The 20,158-nt window shown below is 46.2% G+C and overlaps 1 protein-coding gene, 1 long non-coding RNA gene and 5 other non-coding genes across 7 annotated transcripts in view; 3 read left to right on the forward strand and 4 right to left on the reverse strand.

Moving 5' to 3' along the window:
• Window positions 1-220: 220 nt before the first annotated feature.
• On the reverse strand, window positions 221-10,245 carry LOC135311903 (uncharacterized). The gene is made up of 4 exons (XR_010371445.1): window positions 9,392-10,245; window positions 7,185-7,318; window positions 3,221-3,410; window positions 221-2,650 (listed from the first exon to the last, which is right to left on the reverse strand). It is a non-coding gene; the product is annotated as an uncharacterized LOC135311903 (long non-coding RNA).
• TRNAR-ACG (transfer RNA arginine (anticodon ACG)) lies at window positions 4,820-4,892 on the forward strand. The gene has a single exon. It is a non-coding gene; the product is annotated as a tRNA-Arg (tRNA).
• On the reverse strand, window positions 8,227-8,316 carry TRNAY-GUA (transfer RNA tyrosine (anticodon GUA)). The gene is given in 2 exon segments: window positions 8,227-8,262; window positions 8,280-8,316. It is a non-coding gene; the product is annotated as a tRNA-Tyr (tRNA).
• Window positions 8,499-8,571, forward strand: TRNAR-ACG (transfer RNA arginine (anticodon ACG)). Its single transcript has one exon. It is a non-coding gene; the product is annotated as a tRNA-Arg (tRNA).
• Window positions 9,900-9,972, reverse strand: TRNAR-ACG (transfer RNA arginine (anticodon ACG)). Its single transcript has one exon. It is a non-coding gene; the product is annotated as a tRNA-Arg (tRNA).
• Window positions 10,191-10,280, forward strand: TRNAY-GUA (transfer RNA tyrosine (anticodon GUA)). Its single transcript is given in 2 exon segments — window positions 10,191-10,227; window positions 10,245-10,280. It is a non-coding gene; the product is annotated as a tRNA-Tyr (tRNA).
• A 5,009-nt stretch (window positions 10,281-15,289) lies between these two features.
• Window positions 15,290-20,158, reverse strand: part of DNAJC5B (DnaJ heat shock protein family (Hsp40) member C5 beta) — a 50,730-nt gene continuing 45,861 nt past the window's right edge. The window contains exon 4 of the mRNA XM_064445438.1: window positions 15,290-15,384. Within this exon, the coding sequence (XP_064301508.1) occupies window positions 15,290-15,384 (95 nt within the window). The remainder of the gene's footprint in view (window positions 15,385-20,158) is intronic.

A 20,158-nucleotide genomic window follows, 5' to 3' on the forward strand; every position in this document is an offset into this window, starting at 1 on the left:
TCAAGGCTATTTTCTCTTCCCAACTCTCCTTTATATTCTTCCAAAAGGAACATTTGTCCTTGATTAAATGGCCAAGACATTCTGTTCCTAAGCTTAGGTTAAATATTAAAACATCAAACAATACTTGATCAAAAGGGAGTCTAGATTCACGCTAATTAAACATAGACAACACCTCTTCTTTCCAAGGTGGGGTTGTTCTCTTACACATGCACTGCAGGAACCATGCAGGGGGGCAGAAAGGTGCCTGGGCCATTTCCTTCCAGTTTAGGGAGGTAACTGTGCTGCCAGTGGGCTAATGGGTATCTCTGTGTGGTCCCTGTGTGAAGCCGCTTTGTAAAACTGGAAGGAGAAAGTTTGCAGGGGCAAGTGGAAGATGTGAAGGGAAAAAGACTCAATAACAGGGTAAGAAAGGAGTAAGCACACAGCAGTCCCAGGATGCCCTCTGCATTGTATAAGCACTGCTCCCTTTAAACTGACTCCCCAAAGCCCAGCACAACCACACCACCACCTCTTCTGCTTTGCAGCACCACAACAACCCACTTTTCCTCCTTCCCACATCAACCTTCAGCTCCTTTATCCTCTACCATGAAGCAGGTGGACTGTTTCACCCTCTCCCTGAAAAGGCAAGTCCTGTGATCCAGAGAGCAGCCTATGCTCCTGTGGGCAGAAACTGCTCCCCTTGCTCCTGATCCCAGCACCAGCTTGAAGCAAGGCCTCCAAACCAAGGCTGACTAGGTGAACACACTTTGCCCTATGCCTGCCAGAATAATGATAGCAGGCAAGGTAAAGAGAAGATGTTTACATTATTGCAGAAGAAAAACTTAAACAAAAAACAAAAGAGGAAAAAAGAGAAAACGGTGGCATTCAGGCATTAAGTCAGTGCCTTTCCCATGATAGCACTCTGGCTGAGCACTTGAGCCAAGGTATTGTTAGCTGGCCAGGTAATGCTAAAGGAATGAAATAATTCTAATTTTTGCCAAGAGGAAGGGCCAGTGCATCTCCTCGACAGGGAAGAAATAGGAGGAACTCCTTGCTAAAGTGGTGGACCTCCCTGAAATGGAAAAATTAATTATTTTAGGAGAAAATTAGATGTGAGAGATGTTTTGTTCATCCATGAGGAAATACTTCTTGGTCAACACAGCCTGAGGTGTAAGGTGTGGAGGAAGATAGGCTATCTGCTCCTCACTGTGTCAGGAGAGCCTGAGGCAAAATGCCTGGATATGAGAGAATGGCCTTACTGATTTAATCTTCAAAGCCAGTAACTGAAGCCTGGTTTTCTCTCATTTCTCCACCTACCTCTTTTATAAGTCTATCTATCTTGGCAGCTGTGAGTAAATGTTTTTATTTGCTTTTTGTCTTAACCTGTCTTGAATTAAGTATGATTTCAGTGTAATTGGATACTAATGACTTGTTCCTTGCCAAAGGATGTGGTAAATCTCCATGTAGAGCTTAAGGCACCTTGCAAGCACTCTGGATTGCCAGCTTGTTCTCCATAATATCCAAAGCATTACTGAATGCACCCTCCTTCAGCTGCAGGGCCCCACTGGATCCACAGTAACCAGGAAGGAAGAAGTATCTTCTAGGGTTGGGAGCAACCAGGAAGACCTGAATCGCAGGGGCTTCTACAGGTTTGTTGGAGGACTTCGGTTTGGGGAAAGAACATGTGCTTCTTGCACCATTTGCTGAGCAAGAAGAAAGGTGAGAAACACCCATCAGCCTGAACTGAAGCAGCAACTAAAAGTCCGTTAAAAACTACGTATATTTGTAGCCGGCCTCACTGCCAGGAAAGCTATCAAAAGAAGTCAGGAGCAGCCACCAAAGGTAGGCTTGGCATAGCGCAGGCACACCTGTCCTTCCCTATCTGCCCACCCCTTTGTATCACCACTTCTCATTTCCAGCTCTTAGCTGTATTAATCCCCTCCCCAGGCCACTAGCCTGATTTCCGAGCTCTGGCTCCAGCTTCCTCCAGGCGTAAGGATTGTTCCCTGCCTGACCGAGGTTTCTCCTCAAATCAGTATTCTTGGCTGCAGCCCTGTCCTGGGTTCGAGCAGGGCCCATCTCACTGGGACCTGTTTCCTGAATTGCAGAGCACCCCAACACAGCTGTTCTTCCATGCAGCACATGTTCCATTAGTCGAAACTGAGTCGCCTTATTTGCTTACAGTAATTCCATTAGAAGTACATAGAAATCTGAGAAACTACTCTTTTCTAACAACATTGTTCATCCCATCATTGCAGCAGGAGCAACATCCCTGGGATCTCTGAGTGAATATGTGGGAGCCCTCTATCCTGTCTGGCTCAGGCACGCAGTGGATCATCTCTCTGGCTGCCAACCGAAGGAATAGGCACAAGTCCAAGGTGCCTGAACAGAAAAAGGCACTACCCCTACCCCTACAAAATCCTGTTTGCAATTAGACTCTTCCTGCTGATATATGCCCTCCAGCCATTTGGACACACTCACCCCCTTTCATTCACTTTGTGGTTTTTCAAGATTAATTCAGGGGAAAAAACCAAAACCCATCTGCAAAAGAGGAGCTATTTGCAAGTCTCTGCTTATGAAGGAGCTGCTCCCCTCCATGCTTACCTCTCTACACTGGCTTGAGGCAATCAGGAGGAATTTGCCTTGTCTTCACCGCCCACATTACTAGCACCTGCGAAAAATAGAGAGAGCAAGAAGGGAAATGAAGAGAGAATGAAAATAACAGATTGAAAGTAAAGTGTCTGCGGACGCAGACAGTGACTCTACCTCTCACCTACTGGATACTTTCTCCACTTCTCACACCTTGCTCCAACTCCATGTCTTCTGCTTCATTGTCTCAACACGACTCTCCTTTGGGCTGCAGTTTGACAAGCAACTGCAGGTGGCTGAGCTGCTCTGGCCAGCAGGACAGGTCAGCCTGTGCCTCTCGCTTTCCTCATGCTGGCCCTGTCTGCAAGGTCTGGTCCCCTCATTTGCACCAGCTGAGCTGATTCACCTCACTGACTGTTAGAAAATTACCCACTTCTTTGCTGGGTTATGAAGTTGGCTCAGGTGCCGGGAGTGACCAAAGACCACTAAAGCAGTGACAAGGCAAGTTGTGTAGCTAGCACAGTGGAGAAGAGGGGAAGAGAAGTGAGACCTCATTACTTTGGAGCAAGGAGCTGCTAAACTGGCTCATCCTCCTTTCAAACTTCACCCTCAACATGTTCATTGTTACCCAGAATATACCTTCAGTACCCACCAGATGGTCCGTGACTTGAAGGAGTGCTCACAAGCGTGTCAAGCCAAAGGCCATCACTTAGCACAGTAGTCTGGCAAAACCACCACTGCTGAGAGACGTATGGTAGCAATGCGTGTCGTTGATTAATGTCCGTCTCCAACAGCTCCTGGCATTTTCCCTGGCAGTAGGTTAGGTGAATCCCATCCTGTTCCTAAGGAATGGAAAGAAGAGTAATTCATGTTTTTCCATGCTCCCTAATGTCCAAAGCTGGCTGTTTGGTTTTTTTTTTTTAATTTGTTTGTTTGTGTAATGAAGCTAGGGCTAAATATGCAGACTTTGTTTTCAGTAGCTGGACTCTCTCTGGTACAGACGTGTTTCTGAAAGCCTGATGGACAAGTGTCAGGTGAGAAATCAACCAGCAATCAAAGGCTATCATTGGAAGGAACCCAGCAGCTCAGTGACACCCAGGTTATTATCAGTGATGGGCCAACATGCTTGGCTGCCCTAAGGTCACTGAGAGGCTCAGAAAAGCAGGCAGGAAGCATCACTAAGATGTCCTGAGGCTGAATCCAAAATGTTACTGATCTGTGAGGTGCTCCCTGGCTCTCCGTGGAAAAGCAAAACTTACTTTGCATCTGATTGACAAGGTAGAACTGGAAAAGTTCTGGGGTGTTTTGGCCTTTGCAGAGCATACCGAGTGACCAAGACCACAGCCACTGGGGCGCTGGTCTCCTTCCTGAAGCACCAAAACAGTGCTTTGTATGGATTCAAAGGCAAAGCCCATCTTGGCAGTGCAAAGAGAATTGTCTGAGCTGCAGGAAGAAAATATGGGGTACAGACCAAGAGTAACTCAGGGCTTGGGGCAGGAACTAATATGCAGGCATGAGTTAGGCAAGTCATAATGGGAGAGGCATTGGTGTGACAGTGGAGTGGGGGTTACCTGGAAGACAAGGTGCTGATGCTATCTTGGTGTCTCCAGAGCTGCCTTTATCCCTGTGAACAGATCAGGTCTGTGCCGCACCACACAGCCTGTCCCAGCCCTGCAGGCCTTGTCTGTCTGCTTTGGGGTCCTTAAGCAGAGGCAGGACCAGGCGTGGGGTGAGGGCTACAAGGCTTTTCTGCTACTGCATGGTGGAAGCAGAGACAGATCCCACCTCCTCCTCTTCCAGGCACCAGGGGAGCAGCTGGGCTCTGCTGGTGCCAGGGGCTGCTGGGGTGTGGGCGAACAGAGTTTACGAGCAAAGGGGCATGACACAAATCCCAACATTTGGGAACTGGATTATATGATGATGTTTTTCTTTTTTCCTTTCGGCATAGATACTGCAGAAGGTGACATGATGTGACTTGTTCCCGGCTTGTACTTGCAAAGCTCTTCATCACAGTGGAGCAACATCAGATACGGAACTTGGACCTGGATGCTGGTGGGAACATGGGGTTTCCACTGCACAACCGTCACCCACTGCTGGAGAATTTCGGGTTCCCCCACCCCAAGAAAAACAGTGCAGAACCCACTAGGGATGGGAGGAGAATCAGAGACTCAATACTGGGGGACCAGAGTGTGCAGGACTTTGCTCCTGCCCCGCAACCCCGCGTTTTAGCAGTGCCACCCACCAACACTATGGGCCAGTGGCGCAATGGATAACGCGTCTGACTACGGATCAGAAGATTGTAGGTTCGACTCCTGCCTGGCTCGCTGATTTAGTTTTTACACCCTCTCCTCACCTTCCTGGCCACGTATCCCTTAAGGTTCCTGCCCAACCGAGCATGGATGGAGGGAAAATTGGGAAGCCTGGGAAAAAAAATACATGGAGGAAGGGATTTCCTCATTAAGGGATTGGTTCAGTTAAGTTCTTACCCACACATCCTGCTCAGCATCTTTGGGAGGCTTCAGCTGGGTCAACTCTATCTCCAAAGAGATTTATTAAAAAAAAAATAATCTTGCTTATTACATGGATCTTTCCCAAGCCCTCCAGGAACCTCGAGCACCTAAGGCTATTCCCAGCATCTTCCAGTTTTTCACTGTCATGCTCTGGCTTGGCTGACCCTGGAGGATACCTGCTCATTGGCTCCTGATGCTGAAACAAGGTAGGTTTGGCTGCTCTGGGGAACTTCCTGGGGAACTAAAGATCATGACTGAGTGCCCAGGATGTCAGTTGAGAGAGCTGCTGTTAGATGAGCGATAACCCGATAGATCTGGTGACCCTGAAATCCCACTTAACTCAAGCCAGGTGAAGAGTTGGTACAATGAGAAGCGTGTGTTTACGATATTCAAAATAGATACACTGGCAAGAGTAAAGTCAAGAAATAATAAAGTTTCAGATACTAACAAAATCAGGAAAGATGCTCTCTCTTTTCCAGGGGTTTCCCACCTATGTGATAAGCAAGACATCTTGTCTGTGCACGTGCCCGTATCGCAGACCGCATCCATCAGCCAGCACCTCGGCATGTGGGAACATTTTCACCATTTTTCCTTTTAAATCCTTCAGTCTGAAAATTTTTATCCTCAAACTCTTAACTCTCCTGAGATTTATCCTATCTCCCCTTTCTCTGGGAGAAAAAACAGCTTTTTCTTGAAATGCAAACAAACATTTTCTTACAATGCAGGAGCTGAAAATGTTTTTTCGTTGGAGCAGGTGTCCCCTCCTGCACCCGTCAGGCCATTTAACAACCCCTGATCCATCTGTTTGCCTGCCCACCTCACTCTGGTGACCCAGGGCATCAGAGTGAAATGTCCTATGAATGGGGTTTTTATAATGTCTGGCATCTTTCATTATTAAGTGATAAAAATGATTGAATAGGATACACACACAGAGTTTGTTATTGGCCCTTGCCGGAGACCAGAGAAACAATTAAGCACTTGGCGGTGACCGGTCGCCAATACTTTTCTCCTAAATTAAGTATTTATCAAGCTACACTATTATCCAAGCACTGAATAGGCTGTTACTGTAGTAAAAAGCATTTAGTACACATAAATACATGAGCATGTCCTAGAAGAGTGGGAAGCTGAGCCAAGCAGTTACATTAATGTAACAGAGCCATAGCTTAGGAGGCAGAATAGTTGTTCGGCATACAGTAAATCTTGAGATCGGTGCCTACATTTTTCCGCAGTTTGAGTTACAGGTATTTTTGTTTGTTTGTTTGTTTTTCCTGGCTTTCATTCTGTTGTATTTTTATTTTCTTTTTCTCTGCCTTCGTTTTCACTTACGGGTAATACACAGAAGCACATGCATGTCAATACTTTCTGGATGGGTGGGAGAGAAAAAAATGTCTTGGAGTTGGAGGGGGAGAGGAGATGGTCCCTTCTTCAGAAGAAACTTTGGATGTGCCTTTATTTATTAAGCTATCCTTTAGGACAAGGAGAAAGGACTGTCACTGAATGAGTGAAAAGGAGTGAAGGAGTTTGCATGAACTTCTGCAAGAAGTAGGAGCAGAGACATTTATATAGGAAAGAGTGAATCTTAACCAAGAAGAAAAATTCATCTTGTAGCCCTGAATTGAGTCTGTGCCCTGTCCCACACTGGGGAGCCATAAAGGGATGTGCTTTTGGACTGTGGATTCAGATTTGACTGCTAGACGTGTAAGATAGCAGACCACCTAACAAAATGGATGTCTTCCCTCAATTTCTGCTCACCGGGGTGTCCCTGTTCCCTGCTGGGCCGGCTTTTCATGCCTGGATTTCTCCTGAGATAGTTCCCGAGAGGGTGTACTGCACCTTGCTGGAAGGAGAAAAGACTCTGTGTGAGTGTCCATATGCAGACACAAAAACATGCTAATCAATATGAGAGGTAGCTGGGGCCAGGGGCGTAATGCATGAAGCGTGTAACTTCAGAGCAGAAGCTTGCATGTCTGGCTCCTGCTGAGCTTCATAAATCTGTTTCCCTGCTGATAATCTTGCTTGTACCCTGTTCCCACAGACAGTGGGCCTTCCTTGCTCTCATATCTGAAATCTACCCTAGAAAAACATTGTCACACAGAGAAGACTCACTCTGGGTTCTTTTGAAGGAGAAAACTCCCATTCTTCCCCTGCTACGCATACAGACTTGGCCGCCTTCAGACACTTTTACTCTCTCCACGCCAGCAGTCGTTGCCATGTGTGTTTTTCTGCATGCCACGTAGCACCTGTAATGACAAAGAAGACTTTAAGGGAAAAGGAGGGGGGATGGCATTACAACAACAGAACAGAAAACAGGAAAAAAAGGCAGAATGTGAGTGCTGGCCCTGTTATTTACAGCAGCCTAAGCAGGCCCACGTCCATCTGCATTAAATCTCTTCTGTATAAAGGACCCCTATGCCCTCTCCTGCTGCTCCACCTTCTCCTCGACCACCCCATGTACCCGCTTTATGGCACGGCCAAAGGCCAAGACCAAACATCTCGCCCATCACGTCAAGTTGGGAGAGCATGGAGCACTTTTATCCACTCCCATCAGCCAGGATGCTCAAAGCCCTCATCCATAAGGACTACCTGGCATCATATAAAGCAAAATCAGTATGGATCCTTTGGCACCACATAATGCAACATGCAAAATGAGGAGCACCTGTCCAGAGCTGAAGTGGCACCCCAAGAATCACCCTGGAAAAGAAGACCTAATAAAATTAGCTGTGATTGTGCTAAAAACACCTAAATTTTTTTATTCATATAGGGTAATGCCAAATGTATTTTATGATTATTATTATAATATATTATTTTATAATTATATTATATTATAATATATATAGATCCTCTACTCTCTACTGCTAATAATATTATTATGGAAAATAATGAAGCGCTTCCAGAAGCATCACTGCAACATGGATTTCATTGTTTACTGCAGGGCTGCCACCCACCCCTTTACAGTATTTTCTCTTTTTTTGTAAAAAAAACAAAAAAGAGAGATGTGAGTTGCTCATGTATTACACGTGTTTGAAACGGCTCTAGGAGAAGCTTCTGCCTGGGCGGCGGGGCGGGAGCGGTGGCCGCGACTCCATCCATCGCCGAGGGGCCGAAAATGTCAATATTGCCCGAGGAGTAAGAAGAAAATATTGGCCTCTCCTTCGAGCCGGAATCGAACCAGCGACCTAAGGATTCCCGCGGGCCGCGCCTCTACAGTCCTCCGCTCTACCAGCTGAGCTATCGAAGGGAGCTGCCAGTCACCCCCCAGCGGCCGCCCAAGGTGCCGCCCCGCCCCGCGCGGGGCTCTGAGCATGCGCTGTGCGAGGGCAGTGGCCGCGCGGGTGGGCAGCGCATGCGTGCGCAGGCGGGGGCCCGCAGCGGGAGAGGGGCTCGCTGAGCGGGCGGCGGCGCAGAGCTTTGTCGCGTGTAGGGCCAGTGGCGCAATGGATAACGCGTCTGACTACGGATCAGAAGATTGTAGGTTCGACTCCTGCCTGGCTCGCACTTGTTTTGGTGCCGGGCCGCATCTTCGCTTGCCCGCGGAGAGCGGAGCTAAACCGGCCTGGCCTCTCTTGCCCTCCTCCCTCCCCGGTGGGCACCAGAAAGCCGCACGCGTTCACTTGGAAGCTTGCAGAGCGCACTGCCACGTTTTTTTCCTTCTACACCATCTCCAGTGTTACATATCAGAACCATAGAATCATTAAGGTTGGAAAAGACCTCTAAGGTCATTAAGCCCAACCCTCAACCCGACACCCCCATGCCTCCTAAACCATGCCCTGAAGTGCCACGTCTACGTGGTTTTTGGTCACCTCCAGGGATGGTGACTCCACCACCTCTCTGGGCAGCCTGTGCCAATGCCTGACCACTCCTTCAGTGAAGAAATTTTTCCTAATTTTTCCTAATATCCAATCTACGTCTACCCTGACGCAGCTTGGGCCCATTTCCTCCCCTCCTAACAAGCCTTCTTCAGTAAGGTTCCCAACAATGGATACGTAAGCGTGAGCAACACGTGGAAAAATGAGGGTCTCAGGGCTTGGCCCCGCACGGCGCGATGCCCCGTCCTCGTGCCGCCCCTCGCCTGCCTGCACACCCTTGTATCGCGACCGGCACCAGCGCCGTCCACAGACACCACAGAATAAAGGGTGGCGATTCCAAGGGTTAACAGCACCAATGAGCCCCCTGGGTTATTTATTAATAACAACATGAACCGCTTTTTATAGCAAAGTTGCGCTGAATCCACAGGTTGCGGCTACTCTGAAGCCCTGGAGCGTTCTCAGAACGCCTCCCTCCCTCGCCCCTCCCGGTCGCAGGCTGTTCCTTACCCGCTGCATCACCTTTAGAGGTGTCAGAAACGGGGTTTTGCAAAATCGCATGCTTTTCATTCAGCTGCACAGCGAGGATGCTCTCACGCTTCTCAAGACTAACGGGTAATCGCTACGAAAATAATAGTCTTTGTCACAGCAGCGTTGCTTGTTGCCTTCGGAGACCTCACGGCTGTTTTCGGGGATGCCAATCCTAAGACTGACTGTCCCGTGTCAGGCCAATGGTGAGCACGCTGCTCCTCTCCCAGGGCCTAAAGGATTTTTCCCCTGCGTAATTCACTGGCGCGTTCATTGGGTTCAGTCGATGGCAGAGTTAATGCATTCGACGAGACACATATTTAGGGGGTTTGAAAAGTTTATGCCCAGGAGGTTTTCCATAGTTTCTTTGGTAGAGAAAATAACTGACGATGTGCCGGGTGTATAAACGGTGACAAATTACGAGATCAGGTGAAAAACAACCTCTGCCCCCGTCGTGCGCGTGTAACGTGAGAGGCATGAAAAACAAGCGCGAGCCAGGCAGGAGTCGAACCTACAATCTTCTGATCCGTAGTCAGACGCGTTATCCATTGCGCCACTGGCCCCGCGTAAGGCCAATACCTCCCCGATCCACCGTAGAGCCCAAGGCCCGAGCGCAGCGCCCGCAGCGCCCGCCCCGCCGCCCCAGGCAGGGCCGCAGGGCCGCCCGCCCCGCGATCCCGCACGGCCCGCCACGCAGCAGTGCGTCCCGCGCATGCGCGGCCGGGCACCGAGACGCGGCCTGCACGTTCTTGAGGCCTGGCGGAGGAAGCTCAGCCAGGTCCCTTCGATAGCTCAGCTGGTAGAGCGGAGGACTGTAGAGGCACTGCTCGCGGAAATCCTTAGGTCGCTGGTTCGATTCCGGCTCGAAGGAGACGTCAAACTTTTTCCCCTCCCTCCATACAAGCTGCGTCTAAACAGCTGTTCTTTAACCATTTGCGGGTACGGTTGTTTTTCTCTTCGCAAACCGAGCCCCTCCTGCTGTGGCTCGCAGGCTTCCAGCAGGAGCGGTTGCCACGGGAGCAGAGGACGCCTGCTGCGGGACTGCCAACGCCTCGTTAATTTTTAAAGGAAAAAAAGATGCATGTTGTTCTTACTCCAACTTACTGCAAACCCTCACAAAGCAAGTTAGTGCAGGAGGATGCCTGTTGAGATCCTGTCATCTCATCACTGTTAATTAGGATGTTGAAATTCTGAGGTTTTTTTCCAACCTTCCCGAAATGTCTAGACACTATTTTTCCAGAATAAGGAAGTATCCATACACTTACATACTGCCACAATAGGAACCCATTTTCAAATCCAGCCAGGTGGTACTCAGCACGTGTTACCTCTCTCCACCAGTGGGAAATCGCCTGTTTTTACCAGCATCTTTCTGAGATTATTTTGTAAGTGTCGGCTACCACCCAGTCATCCCACACTATCGCCTTCCCAGCCCTGAGACCCTGGCGCTGGCACAAAGGACAGAGTCCTTTTGTACAAAACTCCTGTACCCATTCATCCCTCTCAAAGTGAAAGGAGACAGGTGCTGCATGTGATGATTTAGCTGACTTTAGTTCCTGGAGAGGAGGAAGGGGGTTGCTTTCATCAGCGGTCTTTCTCCCTGCTTTGTAACAGCACAACGAACATTTTCTCTTCTGTGGAAGACATAAGTGTAGGAAAAGAAATCAGTGATTTTAGCTGTGCTCAGTTTTGCATGCTTCATAATTCTTCTTCAATGATTTTACTCTAAGAAGAGGCAAAAATGTAATTCATTTTGACTGAAATCATACCCATACTTTGGATATTAATTCTTAGGGAAGGTAAGCAATGAAATTAAATGACATACAACTGTGTGATGTTTTTTGGACTAAGCAGAGTGGTTTATCCTCTGAACTTGTTGTGGGGAGGAAAGTGCATAAACTACCTAAATAATTGGTTGTGTGGATGGTAGGTCTAAATCTTCTGTGATTTTTCTTCCATTCAGTATTTTGAGTGAGTCTGGGTATGAGTTACTATCTAAGCACGCAAAAGGACAGCTCTTTGAGAATACATCCAGCCAAAACGGTTGCCCCTTGTCCATTTCTCAAATGCTTGGGCTTCTGTGATCACAGAGACTGGATACCATCCTAGTGAGAAATATTCCTGTCCTGTAGCAGGCCGAGACTATCTGGCACTCTGCGCTGGCTCTTGGACAGCTGCAAAACCCCTGAGTGAGTTGACGGGACGTCTGCCATTGTCCTCAGCAGCATCAAGGTCTCCCTCTCTGCGCGCACCCTTTGCTAGGGAAAATCATTCCGTATAGGAACTGATGCCAGGAAAACTACTGTGTTCTATCACCTCATTGCACTGCTGAACTTGTTTATGTAGACAGGCATTAGATAAAGGATTTGCAATGTGCAGCTGTAGCTCTGGCTGCTTTGCATAGGTAGGTGCATCTGCTGCAATCCAAGACCAAGTTCCTCTTTGGGGAAATCCTGAGTTGCCACTTGCCACTTGTTGGGATGCAAAGCTGTACTTTTGGGCAGCTGTCTCAACAGCTTTTCTAGCTGTTACCGGAATGAAGTTGTTGACAGTGTGGAAAAGGGAGTGCTACAATTCATACATACAACCTTTATTAGTCAGAGTGGTTGACAGCAAAGGTAGATTTCAATATATAGTACTTTAAATATAAATAAATGCAGCAAAACAGAACAAAATTTTGGGGATCCATACATTTTGAGAAGATTAACGGGTGTGCAGCTGAATTTTACACAGAAGCAGATCATGTAAGCATAGCTACGTTCATGTCAGGAACTTTTCTGAAAAGCAAACAAATGAGTAAAATTGCATTGAAGAGCTAAGTCCTGAAATCCTCATTCATCCTTTCTCCAGCTGTCCTCAGAATAGCTAGTCCTGACAGCAGCGAGAGAGGCAAATGCTCTGGTACTCTGAAAACTAAGTTTCCTCCTTGGAATTAAACCATGGGTTCAGACACCCAGGTTTTTAAGCTGGAAGTCCTGGAGAATTCACTCAGAGTCTTGGTCATTGGTTTGTTCTGAGGTTTTTTGGCTAACTGCAATAATCTGTTGTGGCTCTTCTGTACCAACCGCCATGTCAGTAAAAGGGCTTTGCAAACATGTGGCACCTTGCCCATCTTTGCATCACACTGTGAGATCGAGTCATAAATCTTCCCCAACAAAAACGTCTCATTTAGAAAGAGTGAATAAGAACCACATGACTTACGGTACATCTCGAGCCCATGGAGATAATTTCCTTGATTTCAGTGAACTTTGGCTCTGGCCCATAGAGTGGGCTCTGGAGGGACATCAAAGGTGTTTGGATGTGAAAAAAATCCCCAGTTGCTTTTGCTGATCTGGGATTTACCTTTCCCTCCCTGTCTTTAGGCCTGATCTGTAGCTGTTGTTGAAATCGAGGGTGCAATTCTCAGTGAATTCCATGGGAATAGGAGGAGGGATTTCACATGGGAAATGGTTCCACATATAACCTGTAGCTTTACACCAGACTTCTCTCCGAATGCCTCTTCCATCTCTGCTGGAAACAATCACTACGTAGCATGTGCACACTTTCACAGTGAACACCTCTACCAGACAGTAAAAAGAAATCACTTAGCCTGCAGATTTGTCACATACTATGAGCACTCCCTGCTCCTTCGTTGGGCAATAACACCTTATACCAGAGTAAACACTGTGCAAAAGGGAATAACGAAGAAAGCCAAAAGATGTGTGTGTGTGCGTGTATGTGCCAGGGTGAGTGGGTGCTGGTGCCCCTGGCACGTACCCAAGTGGGCTGCGTCTTGCCCATCTCGCAGCACTAGCACCCCAATGCATATACCGCCTGATCCAGCCACCCAGCAGGAGGGTTTGCAGCACTCAGGTGCCGCTGGGAATGTGCCTTCTGGGATCACGTCGCCACAGCAGCAGGATGGTGTCACCAGCTCCCCTCCCCTGGGATTGCCGGGATGGAAGGGCACACCCCCCTGGCACCGCTGGGCAGGCAGGATGGCGGTCTGGACTTACATATGTATGAGTGGCCTCCAAAATTATTTGCAAGGTGCAGCTGAGGACAAAGAGGAGCTCATGGGTCGGAAGGGAGCGAGTGCTTGTCCACAGCCCCAGCAATGCCGGGACTTCCCCTCTCCTCTGAAGCAGAAAAATAGGGCTACTTCTGAGGGCAATGCACCTGGAGAACACATATATAACCTGAACTGGAATTAATGTCTTTTAAAATGTCCATGTGTTATGGGAACTTTAAAGAAATGTTAAATTATTTCTTGACTTTGGAGTTACAGCTAGAGCAATGAAACACACAGTTTTCCCATATATTTAGCTGCCACTGAACAACATTTGCTGTGAAAGGTGAGAATAGAAGGAAGACAATAATGTTTCACAACTGCGGAATCCAATTTTAAGGAAGGGAATAAGACTTTTGACTAGCTATATATTTACTGGTCTATATAATTTAGTGGTACGTTACGTCTCCCTTTGGACTGCAGCACTGTGATTAGAGGAGCAAAACCAGCAAATGCATAGAACTGACAATGATTGATGTAACATGATCAATAAAGAGAAAATCAGCTAAGGCTTAAACTACTATGTCAAACCAGTGAAGTGCTAAGTTTAAGATCTCAGAGGCATTTCTTTAGCTCTTACAAATTAGAGGCCTAATTTCTTCATACTTTCTTTAGCCACACCACACGTATCTCCACTGATTTCTGCAGTGGTACACCTGAACGTACGTCTCATCCCTACCTCTTTATTTAAAATCACACCAAGTGTTCTTAAAGCCCCCATGCCTGGGGCAGAGGGCCCAGGCTGACCCCCATGAGCCAGGCTGTGAGGAGGACGGTTGTGCCCCTGCTGCTTGCCTGCCCTGCCAAGTCCTTGCTGCTCCCAGAGCCCCAGTGCCAGTGCTGGAGCGATGGCTCCTATCCCAGAGCCAGCGGGGCAGCGGGTCTGGCAGCCAGGGACACAGTGGAATAAGCAAGCCAGCAGAAAGTTGTTGGCTGGGGACCAATTTCCAGCACATTGCAGCTGCAGAAAACGGGGCCACCTGGCATAGGCAGCAGGCCCATCCAGGCTGGAATGGGGGAGCTTTGCCATGGGACTGTCACCGGCTCCAGGGAGAGAGGCTCTGGGGTAGCCCAGGGCCAGCCTCCGCCTCCATATGTTGTTTGCCCACCATCTCCTGGGTTTGCACCTTGTGCACAGGAGGACCCAGAGCCTATGTGTACTTCTGGTGCTGGATGTGACTCCTGGATTTGGAGTGACCTGCATTGTAACCACCAGGAGAATGACCCCAGAGCACTTTGACTTGGCTCAGGTTTATTATTGCTGGGCTGGGCCCCAGCAAGCTGCTAGCTGCTTTCCAAAGAGCGTTTCCTCTCTGGGAAGGACAGCCCCATCTGCCTCTCTACAGACTTTCCCTCTGAGGTCTGCTAAAGAGCATTTCCAGGGCTCCCTCACAGGAACGTTTCACATCCAGCAAAACTGCTGCGCCTGAGGAACGTTCCCAGGGCAGGGAGGGATGGAGCCGGTGCGTCTGGAGAAGGACTTGAGACTGTGACTGGGAGGTGAAATCTCAGCTGAGGGCGGGGAGGAGAGCAATCATACCAAAGGGAGTATTATTAGAGGGAAGGACCGTGCCGAGCCTGGCAGTTTGAAGCTGTGAGGGACCAGCATGCTGGTCTGTAGAGCTCTGTGCTAGCCATAGGTATCTCCTTTCAGAGTGTAGATATCAACCTACTTGAAGTGGCCTAGGGGGAGATTCTGCCTTGATAGGAAATTACTCTCAGGTTACTCTTGATTATCTTAAAGACAACTACAAATACAGGCTGCACAGCTTATCACGTGTTTTTTCTCGCTGTGTCACTAAGTGGGAAGCACCAAGAGGTGGTGTTTGCCCGCTCTAGGAGTCTGTGCGATAGCTCCGATGGCTGTCCCCTATTAGCTGTGTCTTCTCAGTTGCATTAGTCGGCTGAAGCACGATAGGCGTTTCTCCATCTAAATTGGGGAGGAAGACAAAAAATACTTTAAGAATCCTTCACTTGCTACAAAAGTCAGATTTCTTGTTAACACCACAACATTTCATCTGGTGTTCTGACTACGGCTTAATCTTGGCTTCACAAGCAGCTGCGTGCGTACTGAAGAGGCAGCAATGCCCACACCGAGTCTACAAATCCTCTTGCTCCTTGTCCACATGTAATGGCAGATTTCTGGGTGACTATTGCTGTTGTTATTAAACTGGACATTAGCTGTACCTGGTGCTTTGCAGAGATTGCAAGATAAGGGTCCTTGCCTGTTCCAACTGCAAGTGCTTGTTCCTGCAAGTGTCGGAATATAATGAGTGCCGTTGTGAGTCAGCAAGCACTAACCTTGACAGCATTTGTAAGAATGGGCCAGAAATGAGTCTTGAAGAAGGCAAAGTTAACAGTAAAGAAAGAGGAGAGTTAAAAGGAAAAAAATGCGTGAGCAGTAATTTACTTGAGAGGGACGAAATCATATACATCCTGAAAGCCAGCTAGTTAAATAAAAATCTAGTTAAATTGCATTTTGAAGTCTTATGTAATATATATACAATAGGATTTTGAGAATTACTGTTTTAATGAGTTTGGAACTGCCACTGCCAAAGACTCATATTATCACTCTATAAATCCTTACTGCTTTGTACTTTCTCATTCCATGCAGTTATATGTTTGGTTTCCCAATATAACTGTAAAAAATGCATTTGTTGTAGAGTGGAGGAAAGTGAAGTCCTTACAGAGTTCCCTGACGTGTTCCCTCTGATAATGAAAAAGGTTTGGCTGCCCTTCTCCTGGGCCTCTTTCCAACCACCATTTTTTGGGGGGGAGGAGTGGTCTCAAGACTCAGAGACTGACTTTTAAAGGTTCAGCATTTCAGTGAAGTGCTTTCATATGAAAAATTTGGGACTATCTATATCTTGATACTAGCACAGCCTTCACAGTAACTGAATACAAATGATGACTTTTTTTTTGCCAAATGACCGAATGTTCAGAAAAAAACCCTCATCTGACATTTCCTCCTGTTTACATGACAGTTGATCGGATGAATCATGGGCAAAAGATGTAATGTACAGGAGTAACTTAACCCAGAGCAGGAATCTAATTGCATGCCATACGGCTTCCCCTCAGTGGGGGTAGAACAACTTTGACTCTGTCAAGGTGAACAGCAAGAATGATTAAATGCCAAGCAGCTTCTCTGTATGGGCAATTCCGTATTTAGACACAAGGTCAAAGACAGACATGTTTCATAACTTCTGAAAATATATGAGTAATTAATGCTGAGAGCTCAGCTCGGGCACAGATTAGTTTGGCAGTTCTAATCCATTTTTAAGTTGCGACGTATTTTCTAGATTTCTGAGCAGCACTCCCTCCCACCCTCTGCTGCCTCCAAGTTGTTCATTTTAAGGAATATCCTTTATGGAGGGCAGAATCTAGCAGTTCAGTTTGCTGTGATACCCAGATGTGCAGCAAGAGAATAGGACCCACTGCAAATCTGTCACGTTGCTTCCAGCTGATCTGTAGACAGTTCTGAGCTGACACCTTCTCCAAGTATTTTGCTGCCCACACCCTTCTAAGATTTATGATGTTTTTTATCATGACAGGGACCCATAGTATAATAAACTGTACAAATATAGCCTGCTAATGAAGAGCTGCAGAATGGAGGTGCGGCAGAATTCACAGTTTAAACTGCTTTCTATAGATAGCTTTTGCTCACTGTTCGCCTACATTGGTATCATATGGAGTGTGGAGGAGACAATGAAGTGCTAAAACCTTATTGCTTCTGAGTTGGGAAACTATTTTGTTATTCACCTTTTTTTTTTTAATCTCACAGATTTCATTTTCTGTAAAATGAAAATTGGTCTAGAAATGCCTTGCTTTGTTCTTATGATGACAACCAAACAGGAGAAGAAAACAAACCTGTCAAACTGCTTGAGTGCATCATTACAGCCTGAACTACCAAGGCAATCCAAATTCCAATGACACCTCCTCCAGGACCACAAAAGTCAACAAAAGGTTTGCTATCGACTTCAGTGGAATCTGGCAACCTGCCCTGTGTGTACGAGTGAAAATGATGAACTGTTGCATGCATCCGTGCTGCAGACAAGTGAGTGATACTTCCCTCTGCCACTGTATTTTTGCAGGTCACCCATAACATCATGGCATGATTCCACAGAAGACCCCACTTTACACTTTTTTAATGTCATGTTTGATCTAAAAAAATGTTATGTTTAAAATGTAATAAGCCAAATACAAGACTTATTTTGGAATGTGATCATCCATTGTATGTTAGGCAACAGTCCTCTGTGGTACAAATCAATAACCATGAGAAGAAATCACTGTAACCTTAGGAGAGGCCAGGGCTTGAAAATCCCTAATTTCCTTTAGTTCTGATGGTCGTGCTACCCATGGAAGTACATGCTGTAAAACAAGTCTCTCACAGGAGATACTCAACTAACTGAGCACTACAACTATTCAAATATATTTTAATAAAACTTTCTTCTAGAGGAATATGCCATTTTATCAGAATTGAAGCCTTTGACGTGATTGTGTTGATTTCAGTGACAACTCTCTTTGCTTTTACATTTTAGGGAATGGATCACTGAATTTTTTTGCCCCACCTCTCCTTTTTTCACTAATAATTATGTTTTATGGTATGTTAATTTGAGGAATGAAATCAACTGTGTATCTCCGTAAATTTGATAAGGAGAAATGTGAGTGACTCTGAAAATTATTACTATTGTGCCAGCTCAAAAGATGAAGTCTAAATCTCAACTCCCACAACATTCATATTGCCTCTTCTGTGCAGTACGGCCGGCTCCAAGCAGCTCCCACTGTGCACAGCAACAACTGGTGGAGACCTGCTCTCGGAGTTTTTCCACATCAGGAATGGTGATGTTTTATCGATGTTGCATTCCTCAGAAAAGCAATGACTGACTACAAAATATTTGGATAAATTAAAGTATGGCCTTAGCCTGAGAATCTACATTTTGACCTTTGCAAAAAAGTTCTGGCTAGCAATAATATAGATATTGGGGACAGCTGGAGCAAAGAAATTAATTACCAGGTAAATGCTCAGTCTGTGGGCAGAGGGCATGCGAAGAATTTGGATTCTAATAGGATTTCCTCTTCTGAAATGAAATCTGCTGCAGGAGTGATTAGAGTTTGTTCCTGAATTACCTAAAGGAGCATCTGTATTATTTACATAAAGGAAGCCATGAGTATTCATTTCTATGGCCCAACATTTGAAAATGTCTGGTGGAAAAGCCCAGTCTTTGCCATTCTAAGTCAGCTGCACCTTTTTGGCCAGCATCCCTAAACTTTGAGCAGGGGGAGGAAGTGCAGTTTGAGCTGGTTATCATTCATTTTTCTAAATGCAGTATCTATTTTCCTTTCAGCTGCAGAAAAGATGCTCACATTACCCTCTGTCATTTTATTCCTGATATGTAGCTCTCCTTCAATCTAATTTTAAAATATAGAGAATTCTACTCTACTGAGGCCAGCTGGTTTTGACTGGTAGGAAACGTTGCAAGACTGAAGAGAAGGGTAGAAAAGGTAGAAATATCTAGTTTTCTCCAGCCCCTACCTATACACACTTACTACTGTCTTCCAAATACTTAAAACACATAATTCCACATTCCGTTAATTTTTCAGACTGGTACTTTGCAAAAGAATTTAAATTCTTTTTTAAAATTGGTGTTTCAGTGAGACTTGGTGGGAGTAAAGGGATGGGAAGGTGGCCTAAAATTACTGAATACCAATAAATACCACCTGTGCTGGAAGGAGAGAGAAATTTTTTTCTGCCACTGGGGAATTTTATGCTGGATTTTGAGAGAGAATAAAATACCTGCCAAATTACAAAATGGCAGAACTAAAAAATTCTTATCCTTCAAAGTTCCATCTTTATATTTCAAACTTGGCTTTGGTGTCATAGATCCATAAATATCAAGACCCATTTTAGATTTGTACTTTTCAGGTGCCTAGTGTCATAGAGTATATTACATTTTTTTCAAATGCATTGTGGTTATAAAGCTTTCACTAACTTTTTGTTGCCTTTGCAGAAACTGATCAAGTATGGTAAATTTTTAAGCTGACTGTATTTACCTTGATATGCCTCTAGGCAAAACCAATTTAAAAACACCACCACACGTTGGCATATCAGTTATATAAATAGCATTTGTTTCAACTACTACAAGTGTTTTGTTACATATTTAAGGAAGGGTAAATTTGTGTGAAAAGTTGGGGAAAAAAAAATCTTCCTGCTAAGGGAACATGACATTTGCAATCTGGCAGTGCTAATTTGAGCATAATAAATGTAAGAATGTAACAGCATAAGACCTTCTATAACAATGGAAGAGGAGTGAGCTGACTGCTTAGGTCCTTCCTCATAAAAAAGTGTAATCCTAATCATAATTTATATAAATTTGCAACTGAAAAGTGGCCTAGGTCCTCCCCTGATACCTTGGCCTCTTATTGCTGGGGCAAGGATCATTGCATCTCTCAGCCTGTCCTGCAAGTGTCCAAATCTAACCAGTTTGAGATGTTTCTGCTTCCCCTGAAGACGAAGGCAAAACTCTGTCTCACTTCAGCAGATTAGGACAGGGCTTTTTGTTCAAAATATGTAAGGCATGCTAGTGCAAATTAGGAAATCACCACCATCATCCTTTGGTATAGCCGAAACTTGAGTGTGCAGCTGAGGGACTCAGCAAAGCCAAGAAAATAGGGTGACCTGCTGTGAAGGGGGTCCTGCTGCCCCC

Source organism: Phalacrocorax carbo, chromosome 2 (genome assembly GCF_963921805.1).
Source record: "Phalacrocorax carbo chromosome 2, bPhaCar2.1, whole genome shotgun sequence".
NCBI classification, from domain to species: Eukaryota; Metazoa; Chordata; class Aves; order Suliformes; family Phalacrocoracidae; genus Phalacrocorax; species Phalacrocorax carbo.